At 42.9% G+C, this 25,558-nt stretch overlaps 1 protein-coding gene across 1 annotated transcript in view; it reads right to left on the reverse strand.

Moving 5' to 3' along the window:
* Positions 1-21,800: 21,800 nt before the first annotated feature.
* Positions 21,801-25,558, reverse strand: part of LOC103289379 (nuclear body protein SP140-like protein) — a 63,034-nt gene continuing 59,276 nt past the window's right edge. Inside the window, exons 25-28 of the mRNA XM_008145254.3 lie at positions 25,411-25,519; positions 23,614-23,691; positions 23,252-23,395; positions 21,801-22,510 (exon numbers count right to left, since the gene is read on the reverse strand). Of these exons, the coding sequence (XP_008143476.2) occupies positions 22,403-22,510; positions 23,252-23,395; positions 23,614-23,691; positions 25,411-25,519 (439 nt within the window). The 3' untranslated portion in view covers positions 21,801-22,402. The remainder of the gene's footprint in view (positions 22,511-23,251; positions 23,396-23,613; positions 23,692-25,410; positions 25,520-25,558) is intronic.

Consider the following 25,558-nt stretch of genomic DNA (forward strand, 5'->3'; position numbering starts at 1 on the left):
TATATAAATTACTCATACAACTCAACAAAAGGAAGACACACAATCCAATTTAAAACATGGGCAGAGGACCTGAATAGACACTTCTCCAAAGAGGACATACAAATAGCCAAGAGACATATAAAAAAAATACTCAAAGTCACTAATCATCATTGAAATGCAAATTAAATGAGATATCTGTCAGAATGGCTATCATCAATAAATCAACAAACAACAGTGCTGACAATGATGTGGAAAAAAGGGAACATTAGTGCACTGCTGGTGGGAATGCAGACTGTTGCAGCCACTATGGAAAACAATATGGAGTTTCCTCAAAAAGTTAAAAATGCAACTGTCGTTTGACCCAACAATCCTACTTCTGGGAACATATCCTAATAACCCCAAAACACCAATCAGAAAGAATATATATGCCCTATGTTCATAGCAGGATATTTATAATAGCTAAGATTTGAAAACAGCCCAAGTGCCCATCAGCAGATGAGTAGATAAAAAAAAAGCTGTGGTAAATTTACACCATGAAGTACTATATAACTATAAAAAATAAGGATCTCTTACCTTTGAGACAGCATGGATGGACCTAGAGACTATTATGCTAAGTGAAATAAGCCAATCAAAGAAAGACAAATATCACACAATCTCACTTACAAGTGAAATCTAATGGAAAAAAAAATGAATTGACCAACAAAATAAGACTCGAGGCATGGAACAGACTGACATATCTCAGTGTGTGTCAGACACATATCTCATACACATGGGTGAGTGGGGATAGGGGGAGACAAGGAGAGATAAACCAAAGAACACATACTTATATGCATAGCCCATAGACACAGACAATAGGGTGGTGAAGGCCTAGGGGTGGGGTAGGGATGGGCAGAGAAAGGTAAGGGGGAGGAATAGGAGACATCTATCAGACTGTCAAAAATAATATATATATAATAGATAAAATAAAAAATATACTAAGACAAGATTTTTTTTCCTAAAGAAGGAGATTGAGTTATGGTTGTTGAATCTGTCCCCCTCCCCACCAAGGACTTATTTATGCAGCATCTCTTTCCAAGGGATTTGGGCCACAGCCTTCCCTCTGCCTTCTTCCTACTCTAAATTCCCTGAGTATATAACAAAGGAAAAAAGAGCACCTAACTGTGTATTATTGAGAGTTCAGATCATGTTTTTACAATGTTAATTACATTTATTTTTAGCTTAAAGAATGCCCTTTAGCATTTTCAGAAGACAATTCTAGTGGTGATGAACTCCCTTAATTTTTGCTTGTTTGGGAAAGTCTATTTTTCTTTTATGCCTAAAAGACTGCTTCACTGGATACTATACTTTTTTGTGTGTTTAATCCTCACCCAAGGATGTGTTTTTTATTGATTTTTATTTGAGAGAGAGCGTAATGTGAGAAATATTGATTGGTTGCCTCCCATACACATCCCAACTGGGGATCGAACCTGAAACCTAGGTATGTGCCCTGATCAGAAACCAAACCCAAAACGTTTTGTGTACAGTAGATGCTCCAACTAGATGAGCCACTCAGCCAGGGCCTGGAATGTTTTTGGTTAACAGTTCTTTAATTTTAATATTTTGAATATATAACTCCACTTTTTCTTGATCTGCAAATTGTTGAGAAATTTGCTGATAGTCTTATGGAGGGCTCCCTTGTATGTGACAAGTCACTTTTCTCTTGCTGCTTTCAAAATTCTCTCTTTATCTTTGCTTTTTGACTATTTAGTTATAAAGTATATCCTTGTAGACCTGTTCAAGTTTAACCTATTGGGTCCTTTAGGCTTTACAAATATGGGTGTTCATTTCTCTCCCACAGTTTGGAAGTTTTCTATCATTATTGCTTTAAATAGACTTTCTGTCTCTTTTTCTTTTTGCCTCCTAGGAGTCTTGTATGCATATGTTTTTCTTGAAGAAGTTACCTAAGTCACATAGGCATCCTTACCCGAGAATATTTTTCCATTGATTTTTAGAGAGAATGGAAGTAAGGGTGGGATGGGAAAGAAAAAGACTGAGAGACACGTTAATTGGTTGCCTCCTACACACATGCTGACTGGACACAGACAATAGGGTGGTGAACCCAGGAATGTGCCCTTGACTAGGAATCAAACTCAGGACCCTTGGGTGCTGAGGATGATGCTCTAACCACTTTGCTTCTCTATGTGGATAATTTCAAATAACCTATCTTCTTGTTCACTGATTCTTTCTTCTACTTGATTGAGTATGCTGTGGAAACTCTATTGAATTATTCAGTGTAGTCATTGTCCTCTTTAGCTCTAGGATGCCTGTTTGACTTTTTCATAGTTACTTTTACCTTGCTGAACTTCTAATTTTGTTCATCCATAGCCTTTCTTATTTAATTTAGTTGTTTGCCTGTGTGTTCTTGTAGTTTAGTTAAATTCAAGGATAATCCTGAATTTTGTGTTAGACAGTTTATAGATCTTCACTTCTTTAGGGACAGTTTTTAAAGCTTTTTAGTTTCCTTAGGTGGTTTCATGTTTATGTGATTCTTCATGATTCTTGATTCTATGTGTTGGTATCAGTACATTTGAGTAAGCAGTCTCCTCTTCCAGAATGTACAGGTTCACTTCAACAGGGAAAGACCTTTAATAGTAAGCTTAGGTTGCAGTACTGGACAGAATAGCTGGTAGTGTTTATGAGCAGGTGGGACATGTTATGAGGATCTCAGTTGGGCAAGCCCACTTCCATGCTCTGAGATTGAGAGGTGGATGCTAGCTGTACTTGGTGTCTGGTTGGACTCCCTGACTGTGTAGGGTTGCTGGTTGTGCACTACATTCAGGGGGGCTCACTTACTTGGCTCTGCAATCACCTCTTGTCTGGTGAGGCTGCGAGGGTGGTACTACTAGTTCTACTCCACGATTGGACAATGTTACAGGGTGGACCCTAAAATAGCTCCTGTTTCAGTGAAGTTTCAGTCCATGCTCCCCAACCTGGTTGTAACATATGCTGGACTCTATGTTTAAGAGGAGCCACAGACAGGACTTCACCGTTAGATCTGATCTCATGCTATCATCTGTTAGAAGGCAGAGCAGAAGCCTGTTCCCTGAATTAGGAAGGGCCACAACTTACCTCACAATCAAGCCACAGGCGGTACTCTGCAAGGTTCAGCAAGGTTCTTAGCTACACTCTTGTTGGGATGGGTCTCCAGCTATATCCTGCAATTAGTGGGGCTAGAGACTGCTTCAATGTTGGGCAAGATTGTCATATAGGTTCCTTCATTGGGTGGGGCTTAAGCTAAGCTCAATGATCGGGTGAGCTCACTGGCTAGGCTACTACATAGATGAGGCCACAGGTTGATTTTTGGCTATTGGACAGAGCCATAGGCTGGACTCTGATGTTAGGCCGGAATGTAGACTGGACTCTGTGGCTCATCAGTACTATAGGCTTATCCCCATGGCTTCCAGATTCCCTGTCTCTAAGACCTTCTGAAAGGCCAGGACTTGCAACTACTTTCAGTAGTTGGGAAGAGTTGCCAAGTTGCTTTACCACCAGGGCAGGGTAGTAAAATGGGCTCTATAATCTGACTGGGGACTGTCAGGTAGAACTGTCAATCAAGCTTTCTGGCCACATGGGACCATTGGCTTGGTTCTGCAGAAGGGCAGAGCCACTATCTGGGATCTCTGCTTACACACCACTACAAACAGGAATGTGGTTCATTAAGCTCTGAGTGCTACTTGCCATATGCCCCACCCTTGCTTAACTTCTAGTAATCTTCTAATAGCCATGAATCACCTAGCTTTTCTAGAAGCCAGACTGCTGAATCAAATGGAGATGTATTGGGGATTGCTACTCCTGCATATTTAAATATTTTCAAGTGGCACTAATCTCTGACATTCCCCTCCTTCACAAAGAATGTAATATTGCTTTTAAATTACTCTTTTTACCATAGAAAACTTCATTTTGAGGGCCTCTACCTGGCCTTTCCTAAAATAATCATTGCTATATCATAGGTTAAGAAATGATAAAGAACCAGTTTGGTCAACAACTCTGTATGTCCTGATTACACATTTAAGATTTTGGGCAGTGGCTACTGAGTGGCTCTATAGATTGGGTGTACTCATTGTTAGATGAACATTACCTTACCTCCATACACTCTACTCTAACAGGGATCATGATAGTAAGTATTAGCCTCAGTTCATATGCTGTATCAACAGACCTTAATAGTTGGGTAGATTTTTTGTTGTTGTTCTGGTATATGGTTACTTGAATAAATGCCATAGGTCTTGTCAGTTAATCACTACCATGTACATTTGCAAGGTTTCTTATGAGACTTGTGCTCATTTTTGTTATCAGGTTCTAGGTCCAAAAATTTGCTCAGGTCTGGAAACTGAATGTAAAATCTTGACTTTGTATTGGAGTAGCTGACTTTAGCCATTGGATCATCCATTTTCAATTGATGTTGATGATATATATAAAGTAATATTCTTGTGGCTGTTCATCTGTCTTGCCTTAACAAAATCATGTCCTATTAGCTTTCTCTACAGATAACCATGGGCCACAGTATAATTCTCACCTTGCTGTTTACAAAACAAATTACTTCATCAAGCTCTGAAAGTTAAATTATGCCACCTCCTTCTATTATTCTTAAATCTAATCATTTTATTTGCTGCTGGGGAATTTAATCCTGTAAAGCATTCCTACATTATTTCAATATACAGACAACAGCATCACTGAGCATCTCAAAAATTCTAGTACCCCTTAAGCAGTGTATCTTTTGTGATCTTGTTCACTTAGTGTTTCTGAGACTTGCTGCAGACACAGGCATGTGATGGATGGGTTTTCCAGTTGTAGAAAGTAGAACCATGCCATCTTCCCTAGGACTTTGGATCCCCCTCTTCTGCCCTGGAAAGTCTAGTATCTCTACTTACACTTCATCTAGTGTGCACCTTGCCTTATAGCAAGCCTCTAAGAGTCGCCCAGGAGCATAAAAGAATCGTCACCTTGGTCCTTTACAGGCCAATCCAACTCTGTGGCACAAGAAAATGCACCTGTATCAACAATTTTTCCTTTTCAGTTTCATATTCTCCTTTCTTCATTCTGAATCCACCCACAGACTCAATCTCCTGGAACCTCATAGTATAGGTTGTTTAGCCTGGAGTTCTACTGGAATAGAAACCATCTCCTCACCTAGCTATCCCATCCAGGACTTGCTCACTGGGTCATGCTTGGAGGATTCTGCATGTCCCTTATTCAAGCAAGAAGGGAGGCTGAGTGGATGTCTGTCTTCCAACAAGGAGCAGGGGTCTTCTGCAGGCCAGTGGGTTTGAGGGACCTGGAGTTCAGAGTTCAAATGTACATCTACCTAAGAAGTCCGATTCTGAGCTTCAGGGTTTCCCTCTTTCTATATCAGGGCCTTGACTTTGGCATAAGAGGTCCATCTGAGCTTAAAATTCTGTCTTCTCTAGAGTTCTTCCATTCTTAAAATTAGGACCCAATCCAGGACTTTTTAAGGTTGCCTTCCAGCTCCAAGTATGAGAGTCCCTTCACTTTAGGTGGTAACCAATAGATTTAAATCTATCATTTACTCTTTTCAATACATTAGTGGAACTTAGAAATAGGCACCCAAATCCACAGTTCTTATAGTTATTATTTCTCTGTTTGTACTAGCTACTATACCTCTTCCCCCCTCTCTCCTCCAGTTTCCTACAGGCTGATTTTTGTCAATGGCTAATGCCAGTGGTCTTGATCCAGCATCTAGAAGGATTCAGGAACCTGGAGAAGGTGCTGTGCGTAAATTATTAAAGAGTCCATAGATGAAACGTAATTTTGAAAGGCATCATGGGGAGTCAGAGAAGACTTAGCTAAAGGAGCTAAGTTCTCCTTGTCTCAGGACCCCTTGTTTTTTATTAATACAAATTGTCCTAAGGCAAGGTGGAGATATACACATAAAAGGGTAGGGTTTTGTATACACAATCCATTGTTAGATTGGGAAATGGCCTATGGCTATTCAGGTGTTTGGCCAGTAGGAGGCAATAACATGTAGATTGAAATTCCCTGAGCTGTCTGGCAGCAAGCAATCATTTAATGCATCCTTTTCAGGTTTGGGGAAATGACCACAGCCATCTCCAGATGATTCAGCCCTACTGACATGCTGGAATTGGCTTCTGGCAAATGGCACTGTTATAGCACCCCAGGGACTATCAATATTCCATCTGTGTCAATTGGCTTGACAGTGATCAACATTCAGGTCCATTGTCATAAGTTGAGTTTCCTAGTAATAGAACCTGAGATGGAGCCTCCTTAGTAAGTGATTTATTCTGAGAGTTCCACTAGGGGAATTGGAGAAACGGAAGCAGGATAGCATGGTGGGAAAAGCTAAGAAAGAATGTGGTCACAGCAAGAGATTAGCTCCAGCCTAATCCCACGGGGAGCTCAGAAGCATGAATCAGTCCACACATTGCTTCTACTTAAAGAGAAGCAGCCAGCCCCCAGCCAAAGAGGTGTGAACTCCTGCCCTAACCAGTTTGGCTCAGTGGATAGAGCGTTGGCCTGTGGACTGAAGGGTCCCAGGTTTGATTCCGGTTGAGGGCATGTACCTTGGTTGTGGGCACATCCCCAGTGGGAGGTATGCAAGAGGCAGCTGATCGATGTTACTCTCTCATCAATGTTTCTAACTCTCTATCCTTCTCCTTCTTCTCTGTAAAAAATCAATAAAAATATATTTAAAACAAACAAACAAAAACAACAATGAGGTGTGAACTCCAGGTGAAGCCAGGGTTATGTAGCCAAAGTCAAAACTTTGGGGAGAGAAGAAACCAAGATGGGGGTATAAGTAAACACCTGAAATTGCTGCCTCCCACAACAACTTCAAAACCACAACTAAAAGACATAACAGACATCATCCAGTACCACAGGATGGCTGGATAAGTGGAAATTCTACAACTAGAAGGAAAGAGAAAAGCACACTGAGACTCAGAGGAGCTGCGGAAGTAAAGGCAGAGGTACGGAGGCGAGCACATAGAGAGGGCTGGCAACTGAGTACGTGGCTGTCTTTTTCAAGCGGGAGGGAGACAAAAGCTCCCAACTGCTCTGAACTCCAGTCTCAGGTGAGACTCTGGGGACCCAGATTCAATCAGGGAGAAACTGGACTGTCTGGCATCTGGCGGAACTCAAGGGCGGCTTTCTCTCAGAGGTGCTTGCAGTGATTACCAAGGGACATTGAGACCCAAGGGCAGGGTTTACAGGAAGCCCCGACCCTTTGTGGAGGACCACTTTTAAGCACATTAACCACATCCTGTTTTTGCAGAGCAAGTAACCCAAGACAAAACAGTTTTTTCCCAAGCAACGTCAGAGTCATGCCATTGACAACCATGTTATTCACAGGGTCATCCTGTTCTTCAGAAAGCTGACAGTGTTCTATGAAAGAAGGCCTACGTACTGGGAAGGGGCCATGAGACCCTATCTCAAGGCCTGGCCTGATGTCAGCACTGACAACTCTATCTGGGGCATAGTCCACGGCCTCTCTGGAAGCATGCTCAAAAATTCCCACTCTCCAATAGGAGGCAACCTGGAGATCAGGGAAAGGTGACACCCCCATCACACCTCTGCTGCTGCCACTGCTGGCAGTGCAAACCTCGGCTGGCCCTGGTTACCTGAGCCTCAGGCAGCCCTGGGTGGCTGGCTGGTCAGCCAACATTTGAGGCTTGCCTGCACCTTGGGCCAGCCCTGGGTGGCTCGGGGCCTGAGGGGACTGGGGGATTCCGGAGGCTTGCCCCGCACCTGCCATCCCAGTGTGGTTGAGGGGACTGGGTGCCTCCATCTTGTGGCTGTGGGTGCCGCCATCTTTGAGGGCAGGGCAGTCAATTAGCATATTCCCTCCTTACTGGCTGTGGGTGCTGCCATCTTTGAGGGTGGGGCAGTTAATTAGCATATTCCCTCTTTACTAGATAAGATGTTTTATTAATTTAGAACATCCTTTCTTAAATAACACATCCCACTGGAAGCTACATTGCACTGCCTTCCATGTGCAGGAATATTCCTGAGTCTCTTCCATATCACTCATTTTCAAAGGAGAGTCATGCAACAAACACTTGAAACTTATTATAGACTAGTGTGCTCTAGGGTGAGGATCCTGAAGTTCTCAATTTATTTTCCTGGCCTTGAGGCTGGTTTGGCTGTTATCACTGCTTTTCCAAATAGCCCACAATTTACTGTAGTGGTTAAAAGCTTAGACTTCTGCACAAAAAACACACAAATAATAACGATCATTAAGCATAGTAATATGAACAAATGCATGGAACACTGATGAAGTACCAGGTATTATTGTGAATACTTTACAGGAGATAACTTGTTTAAAATCTATCACCCTGAAAGTAGGTACTATTATCACCTCCATTTTATAGATGATGAAACTGAGGAATAGAGAGGGGAATCCACTTCCTAAGGTCACAGGGCAGAATTTGAAGCCAGCATTGGGTCATCAGACTTTCTGCTCTGACACTACCCTAAGGCAGAGGTCAATCCCTAGTCTCAGTGGCTGAAATAGCCAGTCTCAGCTCATTCTTTGTCCTCTGAAAAATGTGGATGATATATCATCACTTTAAGTGTTTGAGGAGATTAAATAAAGTATTGCCTGTATCACTATACTCTAAGGGATATTGTAACTGATCAGGAAATTAAATCCTTATAATTAATGTCTTAAGTGTCTTAAATATTAACATAATTTGAAACCTACAAAGTATGTGATGCATTAAAGGAGTTCAAGAGTTGTAAACAGTGGTTATTGGTTGCTAAAGTACCAAAGTATTTTTCCAGAGACCTGTAAGATGTTTTGGGGGCAATTTAGGTATGCTAGGAGAGGGCTTACATGGGAGGCACATGGTGTCCATGGTCCATGGTGTCCAAGGACCCAATGGGGAAGGTACCCTGACCCACCAAGGACATGCTCTTCACACCCTCCCCCACCTCTCTCACTGCAATGCTGGCCACATGACCTCAAAGCACCACAGATTCAAGTGAGACAGAAAACTGTGAAGCTAGGTGTATGGACAAGACAGCGAAGCCCATGGTGTCAAGAGATAGCAGAAAGTGTATTTAACAGTATAAAGGAGTGACCCTCTCAGGAAAGCCATAGTACCAAGACTCTGTCATCTAAGTCTTTGGAAAAATTATATAACCAATGGACACAGACAATAGTGTGGTGAAGGTCTGGGATGGGGCAGGGGCTGCGAGCATGGGGTGCAGGGGAGGAAATTGTGGAATATCTGTAATACTGTCAACAACAACAAAAAGACTGACTATTCTGGGCAATTAGTGGTAAAAAGAAGCAACCCCTCCCCAGCACATTCCAAAATGGGACAAGGATCACAGAACAGTCAACAGGAACAGACCAAGGTAAGAATGAAGGATCTGCTTATGAGGAGATCAGGTTTGGATACATGTTTTCACCAGTTCTTGGGGGAAGAAATTAGAAGTTTATTTCAGATATTGAAGTATGGGCTGTGACATTCTTCCCTAATCCCATTTTAATCATTACAAAGTAGGACTTGAAGATTCCATCCCCTCATGTATCTGGACCTGGAGGATCCCACCTGATTCTTGCCATCAGCTGCACCCCTGACCTCAGTCAGACCATCTCACTGAGATCATCCACTTGTTTACTGGTGATGGCTTTTCTTGTCACTCTGAACTTGTTTTTGTTCTTAAAGCTGCCCCTGAGGAGTGGCCTTACCTTACTTCCTGCAAAGTCATGTCTCCTTGTCCTCACCCCCTTCACATCATATCCTCCCTATACATGTTTGTTTCTCTGTCTTGTTATTCTTTCCATGAAGATTAAGTGTACAGAGTTAAGAACACAGGCACTGGCTGGGTCAGTATTACTCAGTGGTTGAAAATTGACTTATGAACCAGGAGGTCAAGGTTCAATTCCTGGTCGGGGCACATGCCCAGGTTGCAGAGGTGTGCAGGGGGCATGCAGGAGACAGCTGATCAATGATTCTATTTCATCATTGATGTTTCTCTCTCCTTCTCCCTTTCTCTCTCTGAAATCACTAAAAATATATATATTTTTAAAAGAAAAAAGGCTCTTGATTTAGAAAGCCTAGGTTCATTTTGAACATTTGACTCCAGGCCAACTGTACACATAATCTCTTTAGACTTCAGTAATCTTTTCTGCAAATAGAGAGTGGTACTTCCCCCAAGGGCAGCTGTGAGCACTAAGCACACAAATGCCAGAATAAATGTTCAGTAAATGGGCTCTTAATAATATGTTTGTTCTCATTGTGTTCTTTGCCTCTTTCCCCTATCTTTCATTTTCACTGTTTCTTCCTCTCTCTCTTTCTCTCAAAATACCCATACCCCTACCTTTACATCTTACCACTTCCTCTCTTCTCTCTATATATGACTGCCCATCCCTTGAATATTGTGCTTTTGAACATTTCCCACATTAAATCAGACTCTTTTTCTGTCTCAAAGATCTCCTCTCTGACTTGATCCTGTGCCCATAGTTCTTAGCCCTTCACAGCCTCTCACTGATCTTCCCCTACTGGTTCCCTCTAAATCACAGTTACTTCCAGGTCAGCATTGTCTTTAAATCTGGTTTCCTGACATACTGGTTTCCTGTTTCTCTGTCCTGGCTATTGGGCCAACAGTATCTAATCATAACTCCTCTTCCAGGATCAGCCACTGGTCAGATGCTCATACAAACAGCCCTCCCTGCCTTCTTCATGCCCCTCAATAGTTCTTCCCTGATTCCCAAACTCCATTCAGGATTCAGGCCTACTTTCCTTTCTCCTTTTTTCTTATCAGATGAGAACTGATTTTTATCTAGTCACAATCACCTTGTTCAAGGCTTAGCTGTGTATTAGGGTTCTCCGTTCTCTCTTCTCCTTCACTTGATTGATAAGTTTTCTCATGGATCGCTGAGAAAATGGAGAGAGAGGAAATGAAAGATCTCATCACAGCTCAGGAACATCAGCTCAAATTTATACATTTAGGAATTTGCAGCCTTCCAGTCACTCAGAACTCTGTGAGTCCCAATCCTCAAGCTAAAGCTCCCCATCATCCCTGGGACAGAATAGAGAACCCACAACAAAGGAGCTCTTATATTTCCTGTACAGAAAGGAGCCACTCGAATGTCAGGATAAAGGAGTCATGGAAACATTGTGAGCCTTTTATGTAAAATGAATTTACAGATGACTAGGAAAGCATATATCAAAATAAATAATAGAAGTGAAATATGTTTTCTGAACTGTTCAAACTGTAAGAAAGAAAGAGAAGAATTTCCTCAGAACAGAAATAAGATCCTCTATAAGTGTCTGTACCCAGAGCTAAGCTGTCACATGAAGTGGGTAATAGTCAATTTGGTTGGATTGCTGTGTAGATAGCTGCACGGGGTCCCACAGAAGAGTAGCAACTGATGCTGCCCTGTTAGGATGCGGTGTTTCCTGTCTTTTGTCCTTCTAAGTAAATCTGATGCTACTGTAGCTCTGGTTGTCCTATGAGTCAAGATGTCTAGTTAAGCAGACCTACAGATGGGTGTTGTGTTATAACCATTTTGTCATAAGCTTTGAGAGGCTCATGATATGTCTCTTTTCTTAACTGCTATATCCCCACTGCCCAGCACTGTGTTGCACATGGTAGAGGCTAAATATGTACTTGTGGGGAAAAATTGGCCCTGGACATCGAAAGGCAGATAATAAGCTTAATTACCATTTTCAAAGCTTTGAAATGTGAGTTAAATCAGGGTAAATCTACACGTTGGCCTCGCTGAATAATGCTTCCAGAAGTGACGGTTCAAATGTCTTCTCCAGTTCACTGAGAACATTGCATACCACTCTCTGTACAGGGACCAGGTTTCTACAAGATTCTTGACAATCCTTAAAGAACATTGAATGGAGAAAAATGTTAATACAGCCTTCCAAGTTATAGAAAAGCTCTAGAAAGTTACTTTACTGTTAATATATTACAATTTCCCAACATAGGTGTATTTTCATATAAAGTTTTAAATTCCTCTATATTTGTATGGCTACTAAGTGAAACAAGTAAACCCTTCTTCCTTGAAAATACCATTTGTGAATCTGATCTCCTCACCTTCATTTACATTAGATGGAAAGAGAGCAATTTTGAAGAATAAAGGTGGGTTTCGAGTTAAATGATTTGTAGCCCTTAAAGAACCTGGTCAAATATTTTAGGAATAGACTTAGCAGGTAGTGAGCTGCTATTCTATTAACTGGTCAATCCTGTCCCTTCCCCAGAACTGATGTGACCTGGAAGGGCTCAAGGAAACCTATGACAATTCTCCCTTTTGGTGAACTTGGTCATAGAGAAAGCTTATTCATAGGGTAATAGAAGACTTGCATCTCCGCATTTACACCTACATCTTTTGTGAAAATTAACCTAAATTTCAAAACTCAAGAAATACCTGGGGGAGGAAAGAGAGGAGGAAGGAGGAAAGAAAACTGAAAACTGTTGGCACAGCAAGAATAGCAAGCATTTCCAAATTTGTCCTAACAAGATATTTGGGTTTGAATGTTCTCAGATCTAATTATTTATTGTTTATATTGATGTTTATTGAAATAAATTGTTTTAATTATTATTTTAAGTGAAATCATTCAACTTATTCATTTATTTGTTCAAATTATTATTTTTTTATCGTTTTTTTTTTACAGAGAGGAAGGGAGAGGGAGAGAGAGTTAGAAACATCGATGACAGAGAAACATCCATCAGCTGCCTCCTGCACACCCCCACCTGGGGATGTGCCCGCAACCAAGGCACATGCCCTTGACCGGGAATCGAACCCGGGACCCTTCCGTCTGCAGGCCGACGCTCTATCCACTGAGCCACACCGGCCAGGGCTGTTCAAATTATTTTTAATTCCCAGTTTATGCTATATTGTAGGCATCTATGTCACACACCTACTTCACATCCAGCCTATCTCCAGTGCTATTCACACAACTCTAGGGGGAACCACAGAGCCCTGTTCCTTCAGGTAGGAGCAGGACTATCTCAGGTGATGTCCAGCTTCTCTTCTCCCTTTTTACCTTATAGTAATACAACAGTACTTGAAAAGGTCCCCACTCATAAGTGACTCCTCAATCAATGAGTGGTTCCCTGACATTTGGTTCCAGGATATCAAAGCATAACTTATTTTGGGACTCATTTACCAGATTGTGACATAATAAACCTCACTTACTTCATACATTTTATTGGTGATGAATTCATGGTCACGAAGGCCTTCAAGGAAAGGAAATGCCTTTTTTATTGCAAATGAAATCTTGACCTTATGTCTTCTGAAGTGCCAGAGTGATCAGGAAAGCAACCAGTATACCCTATGGATCCTGAAGAGGATTGAGGATTGCAAGGGAAATAATGTGCTAAAAACTGACTTTTTATTTGAAAAATGAAGTATAGAGCAGTGCATCCTCTACCCCACAAATAGATAACCCTATTCTTGTCTTCTATAGACATCCTAGGGAGAAGGGATACCATGAAAAAAACAATCATCAAGATTCTGAGATACTTGTGAAGGCTGTAGTTTTTATAAATGAAGGATAGGCTGTGATGAACCAACATATCTAAAATAAGTGGTCCTGAAAATAAATAAATAAATAAATAAATAAATAGTCCTGAGTAGAGACCAGAATAAATGGAATTGAAGCAATAGACAAAGATGTAATGAAGGAAGCATGAAGGGTCAAAGATAAAACTAAGACTGAAAAAATTTATTCCATCTTGTCCTTATCAAAGCCATTATAAAGGAACATTACCAGATCTTAAATATTTTTATTTAAAAACTTAAATACATACAAATTCAAAATAAACCAAAGACTTGAAAACAACTAACTGAAAATCTAAATAAATCTCAGAAAGATAAAAACCAGGTACCCCACTCTGACATAAAACTAGTCGGGGAAATACCATCCTGCATTGTAAAACTAGTTCATAAAACATATTATGTGGATTAATAATGGTCTGATAAAGAATAAACTGAGGATTTCACAAGAATATTGATAATTTCTCCTGGGATTTTTTACTTTGTGTTAATATAAACCTGTCTATGCTATTATTGTTCATAGTAAATAACTTCAGGGATCTGAATTTCATAAATTGCTGCTATTTCCTGTGAAGGTCATTTTAAACCCGGGTATATAATTCTAGTTCTTAGTTGGTCTTTTTGTTGCTCTAATAATAATGTTTTATTCTTTTTTTTAAAATATATTTTATTGACTTTTTACAGAGAGGAAAGGAGAGGGACAGAGAGCCAGAAATATCGATGAGGGAGAAACATCGACCAGCTGCCTCTTGCACACCCCCTACCAGGGGATGTGCCCGCAACCAATGTACATGCCCCTGACCGGAATCAAACCTGGGACCTTTCAGTCCGCAGACCGACGCTCTATCCACTGAGCCAAACCGGTTTCGGCTCTAATAATAATGTTTTAATTGACATTTTGTATTTCTAAAATTTATGAAGATTTATAAGCTTTATTTTCTCATACCAGAAGAGAATCACTGGAACTTCCCACTACCCAACATGAATCAGAAAATAATAATGTAAAGTAGTATTGAATACTGTATAAAAAATGTTTGGTTAACGATAGAAGATGAAGAGAAGCATTTGTCTTTTCTTGTATTGAGAACTTCACTAATGATAATAAAGGAACTGGGTTCACAGTGACAAAGGAAATGGTGGGACAATGAGTAGATGAGAGATTTCAACCAACATCTATAGGACTAAATGTTGTCAAAGGAGGCGGAGGATGCTCCCAGTGATCAGGAAAGCAACCAGTATGAGAAGCATACTGGGGATCAGGCCTAAACGGGCAGTTGGACATCCCTGTCACAATCTAGGACTGCTGGCTCCCAACCACTTGCCTGCCTGCCAGCCTGATCACCTCTTAACCACTCCCCTGCCAGCCTGATCAACATCTAACTGCTCCGCTGCTGGCCTGATTGCCCCTAACTGTCCTCCCCTGCTGACCTGGTTACCCTTAACTGCTCTCCCATGCCAGCCTGATTGCCCCCAACTGCCCTCCCCTATAAGTCTGGTCACTCCCAACTGCCCTCCCCTGCTGGCCCAGTCACCCCTAACTGCCCTCCCTTGCCAGCCTGGTTGCCCCTCCCCTGCTGGACTGGTCTCCCCCACTACCCTCCCCTGCAGGCCTGATCATCCCCAACTGCCCTCCCTTGCAGGCCTGGTCCCTCCCAACAGCCCTCCCTGCCGGCCATCTTGTGGTGGCCATCTTTGACCACATGGGGGTGGCCATCTTGTGTGTTGGAGTGACAGTCAATTTGCATATTACTCTTTTATTAGGTAGGATGGGCGATGAACTCCATGTTGCCCCTTGCCCTTGTGGAGATGGCTATGGAGAAAGACAAAAACTACAAATCTTCACTGAGGCTTTTGGAGAGCCTGTAGTCAACCAAATGGGTCCCAGTGTTTGGACATGGGCTGGAGAAGCAAACATTATGTAGACTCTACATTGTAGAGGAATGGATTCCTCATTTGATCTCTGAGTCTGACTTCCTCCAGCTGTAACTAAGGGTTCTCACCCAACTACATTTAAGACACAGGAGAAGATTCTAACCGCTCTCCATATATGTTCCTTCTCCCCCCCCCCCCAAAAAAAAAAAAAAGTGAATATCAGTCTCATTTGGACAGATTTCAGGACACTGATGAGGACATCTGTACCAGTGGGCAGGGTCTCTTGTGTGTCCCAGGAGCTGCACACACAGGGATCTCCCTTCCCTCCAGCTGGACCTCTGTAGCACATAGCTGTCATGTGCTTCTGCCCTCATGGTGCTTGGGGCTCAGACAAGGTCTCACACAAACAACACCAGCTTTTTCTAGTGTCTTCTCTCTCTCCTCTGTCCATGGGAAATAGGCTGACTAGGCCACCACCATGTTGGGTGTTGGCATAAATATGCCAGTTTAGAGTCACCAAGATCGCCACATGAATTGGGGGCTGATAGCAGTCAGGTGGCTGGAAAATCCATAGGGGCCAGCCTCCTAGGTGGATACCCCAAACTGGGGCTGCCTTGGCCCAGAGAAGGACACGTTCCTGAAGGGCCCAAGAGAGCTAGGCAGCACCCCACTCTGTGAACAGCAGTGGTTTATGAGGGAACTGGAGGTCTCTGTGGAGAAAGCAAAGAAAAAAAAATGTCAGACCTACCTGGTTAGGAATGCGATGAGACCATTTTCAGAAGCAGGTTGAAGCCCTGACAATCTGCTGGGCTGATATAAAGGGACGAAGGGAGGGCCTGGGACATTGTCCATGGTAACAGGGGCACTGAAAACAAAGACCATTTCTGTTGTCAGGAAGTACCTGAGCTAGGGGCGTGGAAACCAGAAGAGCAGGAGAGGCAGTGACTGAGGAGGGACAGGGGATGGAGGACATGCCAGGGAGATGGGCTTACTTAGCTTCACTAGGAGAAGCTTCTATTCAGATGTCACTAGTGGGCTGAGTCTCCAGCCTGGAAGACCCTATGGGGACAGGGTTTGTCCTTGAGAAGAGGGAGAGAGTCCCAGACCTAAGAATCCAGGGGCAGGAGGAAGCGAAGGCAATACCATCAGCAGCCACTGGCCCAGAGGATGAAGACCTGGCATCTCTGCGGCTGCAGAAATGGAGAGGAGGGACACTTGGGACCCAAGTGGGAGCACTCAGGCCCCACACCAATGTCCCCTTCTGGGAGGTGGCCCATCAGTCAGCAGGACTCCTGGCCCCCCTGCCCTCCCTTCTTCCTGGGAGACTCTGAGGCTGGGAGTTCTGTGAAGGTGAGTCTGCTCCTTGGTGGATCTCCCTGGGTTCATTCTGCTGGAGGGGCCAGGGCTCTGTGTTCCTCTGAGCTCCAGTGCAAGGGACAGCGGCCTTGGGATGTGGGGAATATGTGTGATTGACTAGAGCAGCCGGGGGACTTGAGGCTAAGCCCCATTCTGGGATCTAGACTTAGGAATTCTATTTTAGCCCCCATCTAAACCATGACCCCTGATCCAGTTTTTATCAGGAAGAAAGCTGATTTTTGTAAAAATATATTTTTATTGATTTCAGAGAGGAAGGGGGAGGGAGAGAAGATAGAAACATCAATGATGAGAATCATTGATTGGCTGTCTCCTGCACGCCCCCTGCTGGGGATAGAGTCTGCAACCCAGGCAGTGCCCTGACTGGGAACCAAATCAGGAACCTCCTGGTTCCTTGGTGGATGCTCAACCACTGAGCCAGGCTGTTCAGGTAAGAAAGCTGATATTTTTAACCCCATCTCTGTCTCACTTTTTGCTTGTCAGTTGGTTTGGAACTTAGGTAAAGGAAACTTGGGGCAGGGTGGGGAGGGGGGAGAATTGTACACAGAATTTGTGGTTTTTCCCATGATTTTCTTCTTTCTGAAATTTCCCTCCCCAAAAAGCCTGGGGATCTTTGGCTTCTTCCCTTTCTTGGGTGATCAGGAAGAAAGTGGACTTACTTACCAAATTTTGGCCATCTCATGCAAGCCTGTGGCTGCTCACCCAGCTGGGTGATAATAAACAAGAAATACCTTGTACTGCTGCTTCTGAGTTGGACTTCCCTCCGCAGTGGGCTGCCTTTGTTCATGGTCCAGAAGCCTCAGCCAGCTATTCTCTGAATATTGTCCTCACAGGGATGTCTAACCACCCAGTTTACACAGAGAGAACAGGAGAATCCCTGGCCCCTCCTCCCAGACAGAAGGCACTTCTCTCCAGCAAAGCAGAGCAGGGCATGTGCTGATGCTCAGAGAAGCCACTCTGGGAGGTTCAGGCTGAGGGGTAGTTACCAAGAGCCCCTGGAACTCGGGAGCTCCAGGTCCTCCTGCAGCCACACTGTCCCAGGTAAGACCACAGCTCAGCTCTCTAGCATCATAAGAAGCAGCTGGTATCTGAGTCCAGGTAAATGGGACTGAGCAAATGACAGGCTTAGTGGCCTTCCTTGCCCTAGGCCAGTGGTCGGCAAACTCATTAGTCAACAGAGCTAAATATCAACAGTACAACTATTGAAATTTCTTTTGAGAGCCAAATTTTCTAAACTTAAACTTCTTCTAACGTCACTTCTTCAAAATAGACTCGCCCAGGCCAAGGTATTTTGTGGAAGAGCCACACTCAAGGGGCCAAAGAGCGGCATGTGGCTCAGAGCTGCAGTTTGCCAACTGCGGCCCTAGGCCACCTAATGGAATGGGGTGGAAACCCTACTAGCATAATGACCAACTCAGCCTTTATCTCTGTAGCACAGGACAACAAGACCACAGTTCTATTAAGGAATCCCCAGGCTCTGTGGCCCCTTTGACTGGCCTGGGACTGCCCCATCCTTCCTGTTAGGTTTCTGGGCCCACCTCTGGGGGTCCTCTGGATAGGTTCTGTCGATCAGTCATATTTTCCTTGGCCAGCCAGTCTCCTCCCCTTCCCTAACAGCACCCAGTTTCCTTTTAGCAGATGACTTCTTCCTGTGGTGTGCACCAGTGGAGGGATTGTTCATCATGATATTGGCCCTTGAGCCAGCCAGGGCAGCCAGGCTCCCTTTAAGGAGATGGACTTTGATAAATTTTGTTAAGAAATTAAAAGAATAGTTGGGAAACATTAATCAAAATTATAATGAGCTACCACCTCACACCTGCTAGAGTGGCCATTATCAACAAGACAAGCAAAATAAATGTTGGAGAGCTGATGGGGAAAAAGGAACCCTCATTCACTGCTGGTGGGAATGTAGATTGGAGATTCCTCAAAAAATTGAAAATAGAGCTACCATACCATCCAGTAATCCCTTTCTTGGGTATATACTTGAAAACCTCAAAATCTTGTATTGACAAAGATATATACACCCCTATGTTCATTGCAGCATTATTCACGGTGGCCAAGACATGGAAACAACCAGTGTCCTGTGATAGAGGACTGCATAAAGAAGATGTGGTACATATACACAATGGAATACTACTCAGCCATAAGAAAGAATGAAATTGTGCCATTTGCAACAACATGGATGGACCTTGAAAATATTATGTTAAATGAAATGTTAGTCAGAAAAAGCTAAGAACCATATAATTTCGCTCATATGTGGGATATAAAACTGAAACTTATGAACACAAACTGCAATGTAGTGGTTGCCAGAGGGAAGGGGGTGGGAGGAGAAGGGGGTCTTAATATATGGTGACAGAAGATTTGACTTTGGGTGGTGGGGACATGGTACAAGATAAAGATTTGTAACCTAGAAACCCACACCTGAAACCTATGTGTTCATGTTGACCAATGTTACCCCAATAAATTTAGTTTTTTTAAAAAGGAATAGAAACCCTCTCCTCACCTAGCTGTCCCACCCAGGTCTTGCCTATTGGGTCATTCTGTGAGGACTCTGCATATTCTCTATTCAAGAAAGAAAGGAGGCTGGGTAGGGGTCTGTCTTGCAACAAAGGGCAGGGGACTCTTTTGCCTGTGAGTGGGTTCAGAGGTACCTGGAGTTCGGAGCTCTCATGTACAACTTCTTAGAAATCCCCATTCTGAGCTTCAGGGCCTCACTCCTATACCAGGGCCCTGACTAGAATAGAGGCCCAATTGGGCTTAGAATTCAGTCTTCTGTGAAGTTCTGTCATTCTTAAAATTAGGGCCTGTTTCAGGCCTAGAACTATTGCCTTCCAGTTGCATGTATGAGGATCTCTTTGTTTTAGGTGGTGACTAATGGATTTAAGCCTATCATGTATTCTTTTCAATACATCATCTCATTTAGCAATAGGTACTAAAATCCACAGTTCTTTTCTTTTTAATGTTTTTATTGATTTCAGAGGAAAAGAAAGGGAGATAGAGATGTATAAACATCAATGATGAGAGAGAATCATCAATTGGCTTCCTCCTGCACACCCCCTACTGGGGATCCAGCCTGCAACCTGGGCATGTACCTGACCAGTAATCAAACCATGACCTCTTGGTTTGTGGTTCAATGCTCAACCACTGAGCCACACCGGCCAGACAAAATACACATTTCTTATAGTTATTTTTTAAATTAAATTTTATTTTTTTATTGTCTAAAGTTTTACATATTTCTCCTTTTTCCCCAATTGAGCCCCCCCACCATCCATTTCCACCCTGGGCAAGCCCCCACCACCCCAGTGTCTGTGTCCATTGGTTATGTGAATATGCATGCATACAAGTCCTTTGGTTGCTTTCTACCCGCTCCCCCCAACACACTCCTATCATTTGTCTCTGGATCTATTCTTGTTCATCAAATTATGTTGATCATTATATCCCACATATGAGTGAGATCATGTTATATTTATCTTTCTCCAACTGGCTTATTTCACTTAGCCTAATGCTCTCCAGTTCCATCCATGCTATTGCAAACGGTAAACATGCCTTCTTTTTTATAGCGGCATAGTATTCCATTGTGTAGATGTACCACAGGTTTTTAATCCACTCATCTGCTGATGGGCACTTAGGCTGTTTCTAAATCTTAGCTATTGTAATTTGTGCTGCTATGAACATCGGGGTGCATATATCCTTTCTGGTTGGTGTTTCTGGTTTCTTGAGATATAGTCCTAGAAGTGGGATTACTGGGTCAAATGGGAGTTCCATTTTTAACTTTTTGAGGAAACTCCATACTGTCTTCCACAGTGGCTGCACCAGTCTGCATTCCCACCAGCAGTGCAGGAGGGTTCCTTTTTCTTCATTCTCATCAGCACTAGTTGTTTGTTGATTTGTTGATGATAGCCATTCTGACAGGTGTGAGATGGTACCACATTGTTGTTTTGATTTGCATCTTTTGGATGATTAGTGACTTTGAGCATGTTTTCATATGTCTCTGGGCCTTCTGTATGTCCTCTTTTGAAAAGTGTCTATTTAGATCCTTTCCCATTTTTTGATTGGACAGTTTATCTTCCTTTTGTTAAGTTGTATAAGTTCTCTAAATTTTGGAGATTAAACCCTTATCCGAAATATCATTGGCAAATATATTCTCCCATGCAGTGGGCTTTCTCGTTGTTTTGTTGATGGTTTCTTTTGCTGTGCAGAAGTTTTTTATTTTGATGTAGTCCCATTTGTTTATTTTCTCCATAGTCTCCATTGCCCTCGGAGCTGTGTCTGTAAAGATACAGCTACAACATATGTCTGCTATGTTGCTGCCTATGGAGTCTTACAGGATTTTTATGGTTTCCCGTCTTACATTTAATTCCTTCTTATAGTTATTATTATAAATGCCAGAGACCTATACCAGCTGGCATACCTCTTCCCCTCTATATCATCCAGTTTCCTACAGATAAAAGTTTTGTCAATGACACTATTACAGAAACTATCAATATTCTTCCTGCTACCCTCTGGCTAGACAGTGATCCAACACACAAACCCACTCTTATGGCCTTCTTGTTAGGACTATTATGTTAATTTTCCTAGAAGCAGAACCTGAGATGAAGTTCCTTATGTAAATGGTTTATTGTGATAATTCTCTCAGATGGAGAAGTGGAGAGGAAAACAGGATTGCCTGATGGGAAAACTAAGCAAGGATGTGGTCACAGCTTGGACTAGCTCTAACCTAATCCTCGTGGGGAGCATGAATCATGCCTCTCATTGAAGCTAGACCCAAGGCCAAGGAGGTGTAACTGTTATTGTTGCAATTAGCTAGTTTGTCAATATTAATAATAGGAAGAGAGCAAAGGGGAGGCCAGGCATCATAAGTGTGGTTATCTGGGCAGCTTCACTAGGAAGCTATAGCTTCATGCTCCCCAGAAACCACCAGTCCATTTCCTGTAGATTACTGGAGGAAGGGATAGAACAATGTGGGAGATGGGTGCATGCGCAGTGAAGTCAGGGTGATGTAGGGAAAGTGCTTGCCTGCCATCTAGCCCAGGAAAAAGATCATTGGCTGGAAGGGTGGAGCCACGGTAAGTGCACAAAATCTTGGAAGGGTAAAATCCCCAGACAGTTCCTTCTCTCTTATTTACTCTGGTTCTCTCTTGCTCCTTGTCCCACACTTGCCCGTGCAACTGTCTGTTTTCTCTCCATAGCCATGTGGCCTTAAGCAGCCACATGGCGATGGGCCATGAAGACCCCTGGATTGAAGCTGAGAACACAAGCTAAGCTAGACAAATGCTGGAATGGCCTGTATTTTAATAGGAAACAGAAATTATGGGCACTGGCCTTAATTCTAGCCATACTGAAGGCAAGATTGGACTTCTTGCATAGTGAGACAGATGAAGATGGGTCCTTGGAGGGAAACCCCCTTAATTTTACATCATCAAAAAAGCTTTCCATGAAACCCCCTCCTCCCATGCGGGCCTCAGGAAATTCTTTTCCTCATGGCACTTCAGGAACTCCACTTCCACCAATATAACCTCCATGCAATGCTGGCTCCATGCAATGATTGAGCTCAATGTAATATTATTCTGGGGAGAGATGGATTGGCAGCCAACCTTCATAGCACTTACAGGATGAGGGGATTTTCCAGGGCCCCAAAAGTATCCACTACACATGTGAACTGCTCTCATTTGTTTCCTGAATAGCAAACACTTCTTTGAAATTCTTCTCAAATTCTGCCTCCAGTCTAAGTCCCATTAGGCCAAAGTCATTGTACTGGAAAAAAAGATAAGTAACAACAAAAGCAATGCCACTCATTACCAGTGTTTAGAAACATTGTATTCAAGAATAACTTCCTTAAACACCTAAGTTACATTAATCAGGTTAAAATAAAAAACTCTTCTGGCTAAGAGTAAATTCTGTGTCCTAAGTGCGTAATTAATTCTTGTTAACTAGATAGAAATGGGAAATCATGAACACATATGGTGACTCTCACTTATTAGTTTGGGTTGTTGAATAATCCATGTTCTTTGTAACAATCAAATATTAAAGATGTCTAAGTACAATCTTTCTTTCATATTGTCACTTCTATTCCTTTCTGGTGATCCCTGTTAACTATATGGTCCATTCATATGTAAAGGACTCTGGAATTTGAGATTTCTGAGAGGTTTGATTGAGTATATTTGAGAGAGATAAGAACAACATGACTTTAGGACTCAATCTTCTTCTCCTTGGGTTTGGAACAGGAGGAAGAGACTCTTCTCACTGTTGCCTTTTTTGAGAAGGATGAGCTCTCAGGGACCTGCAGTCTGGTTGCAAGGACACCTCCTGACTCACGGTTACTCTCCCTGATGAGCTTAAATCCTCAATTTAAAAACCCACTCACTTCCTGAACCCTTGTTTATATAGGTTCATCATAAATGGTGAGGGAAACTCTAAAATTCCCCAGCACCAGGAAATGAGGGTAGAGTGACTCAACTGAAAGAAAAGGAAAAGGAAGCAGGGAGAGCCACTTACCTTGTAAGATGCCCTGTGGTTCTGAAAGATGAGGCGCATGTCCTTCACAAACCCTTCTACTTGGGGGTAATCCAGCTTATTTAGCCTCTTCTTGATCTTGTCCAACCACATGGGTTCCTTTAGATGTTGAGAAGTCTCTTTAATCTAGTGGGGGGAAATATCATTGAGACAATTACTGACACAATTCAATATCTGCCTTCTGTGGATTCCCTTAAAGTCCAGCGGAAATACCAGGTAAAGATAATGGCAGCTCACACTATCCCTCCTGTGGGCTTCATATCACAAATCCCACAAGAGCCCATGTCAAGGTCAGGTAACACCAGGGCAGCCTGTAATCATGGTTTTTTGTTGTTGTTACTTACATAATAATAATATGGAATCTTCGAAAAAAACGTGCTCTCTGAATCGCAATAGACTTTCAAGAGGAGGAACTCACATTTCTACAAAAGAAGGAAGATGTGAATGAAATTCAGCTTGGAGAGAGAGAACCAAGATGGCAGCATAGGTAAACTCTGATACTCACCACCTCCCACAACCACATCAAAATTACAACTATGATACAGAACAACCATCACTCAGAACAACTTGAAGCTGGCTGAATGGAAGTCCTACAACTGGAGAAGTAAAGAAGAAAGCACATTTAGACTGATAAGAGGGGTAGAAGCATAGAACTGGCTGGTCCAACACCCATATGTGGCGTGTGTTTTTAATCAGGAGAAATATCTCAGCAGCTGAGGTGTTCTGTGAGGAGCTAAGTGTCCCAGTCCCACACCAGGATTCCAGGGCTGGGAAGAGAAGTTTCCATAACTTCAGGCTGTAAAAACAACTGGGGATTATGGCTGAGTAACACAGAGGCTACTGGACACTCAGGCAGTTTCTCTTAAAGAACCAGGGCATGAACTTACTTGGACTCATTCCCTTTAAGCTCCAGCACAGGGACATATGGGAAGAACTGGTTTGTCTGCCACTGGAGCAAGAACTTGGGGGCAGCTTTCTCCCAGACAGGGGTGCTCACAGAGGTCATTGTTCCTATGCTGAGACCTCCCCCATTGAAGAACTGCCGGGCAGCCATATCTGATTATCTATCAACCTGGCTCATATTGTTTGCTCCACCCTGTTGATTCCTGAGACCCTGCCCCATTCAATTTGTAGCCCCAGACAAGCTATTTGAAGCAGATTTTCCATATGAATGGCCTTTCTTGGTTTAGGCTTCAGACTTTGCTAAAATTTATTTAAAACAAAAAACAAACAAAAAAAACAGCACTGGCATCATTATGCCCCATACCTATCAATAAGAGGCCCTAGAGAGCTTGGCTTTGTCTGGGCATTTCCAAGCACAACACACGCAGCAGCCATCAGCAGATTATTCTGTAGTTCCTGCCAGGTAGCCATAGGCAGTGGCTGACTTTACACCTCCCGGGAGGACCCAGAGCCAGTGCACCCAGTGGACACATTTTAACAGGCTAGATCACAACTTTACACATCCATGAGCAACACACTCAAGGGGAAAACTCAGTAAAGTCCCAATGAAGCAAGTCCTGCTCTATAGGGGTATCTCCTGCACAGCAGCTCTTCCACTGTAGTCTCAGCTGGTCCTCACAGCCAATTGGCCTGGAGGTCAACTCCTCTTCATGATGTCAACAGCAATCAAGGCTCAACTACAGCAAGACTGTGCACATAGCCCACACATGGATGCACCTAGAGTGTCCAGCTCAGGTGTTTGGGGAGGCTGAGCCACTGGGTCCTGCAGGAAACCTACTACAGAAGGCCAGGAGACATAGCAGCTCTACCTAATACATAGAAACAAGCATAGGGAAACAGCCAAAATGTAGAGACAAAGAGACATGTCACAAATAAAAGAAAAAAGAAGTCTCCAGAAAAAAAGAACTAAATGAAATAGAAGCAAGCATACTACTAGATACAGAGTTCAAAACAATGGTTATGAGATTGCTTAAGGATCTTCTGGAAGTTTCCTCAAACAACTATTGCTCTACAAGAATCATGCAATGGCTAAATCATTATTTTTCTGCAAACAAGTTCTGGTGAGAGGCACAGTCAGAAAAGCAGACATCCTTTGGCACCCCACCCATCACCCAATGACTCTTGACTTCTCACATGTGAGCAGAAAGGAAAGGTTGTGGGGTTTAAATCTGACTCACCAGCTGCTCCTCAGGCCCCATCTGCCTCGCCAGGACCTCAGATTCCCTGAGATACTGCTGACTTCCTGAATACTCCTTCATCCTGCAGAAGATGCAACTCCACGGGCTCCTGAGAGGTTGGGCATAAGTGAGCAAGGCAAGACAGAAA

Source organism: Eptesicus fuscus, chromosome 11, assembly GCF_027574615.1.
Source record: "Eptesicus fuscus isolate TK198812 chromosome 11, DD_ASM_mEF_20220401, whole genome shotgun sequence".
Lineage (NCBI taxonomy): Eukaryota > Metazoa > Chordata > Mammalia > Chiroptera > Vespertilionidae > Eptesicus > Eptesicus fuscus.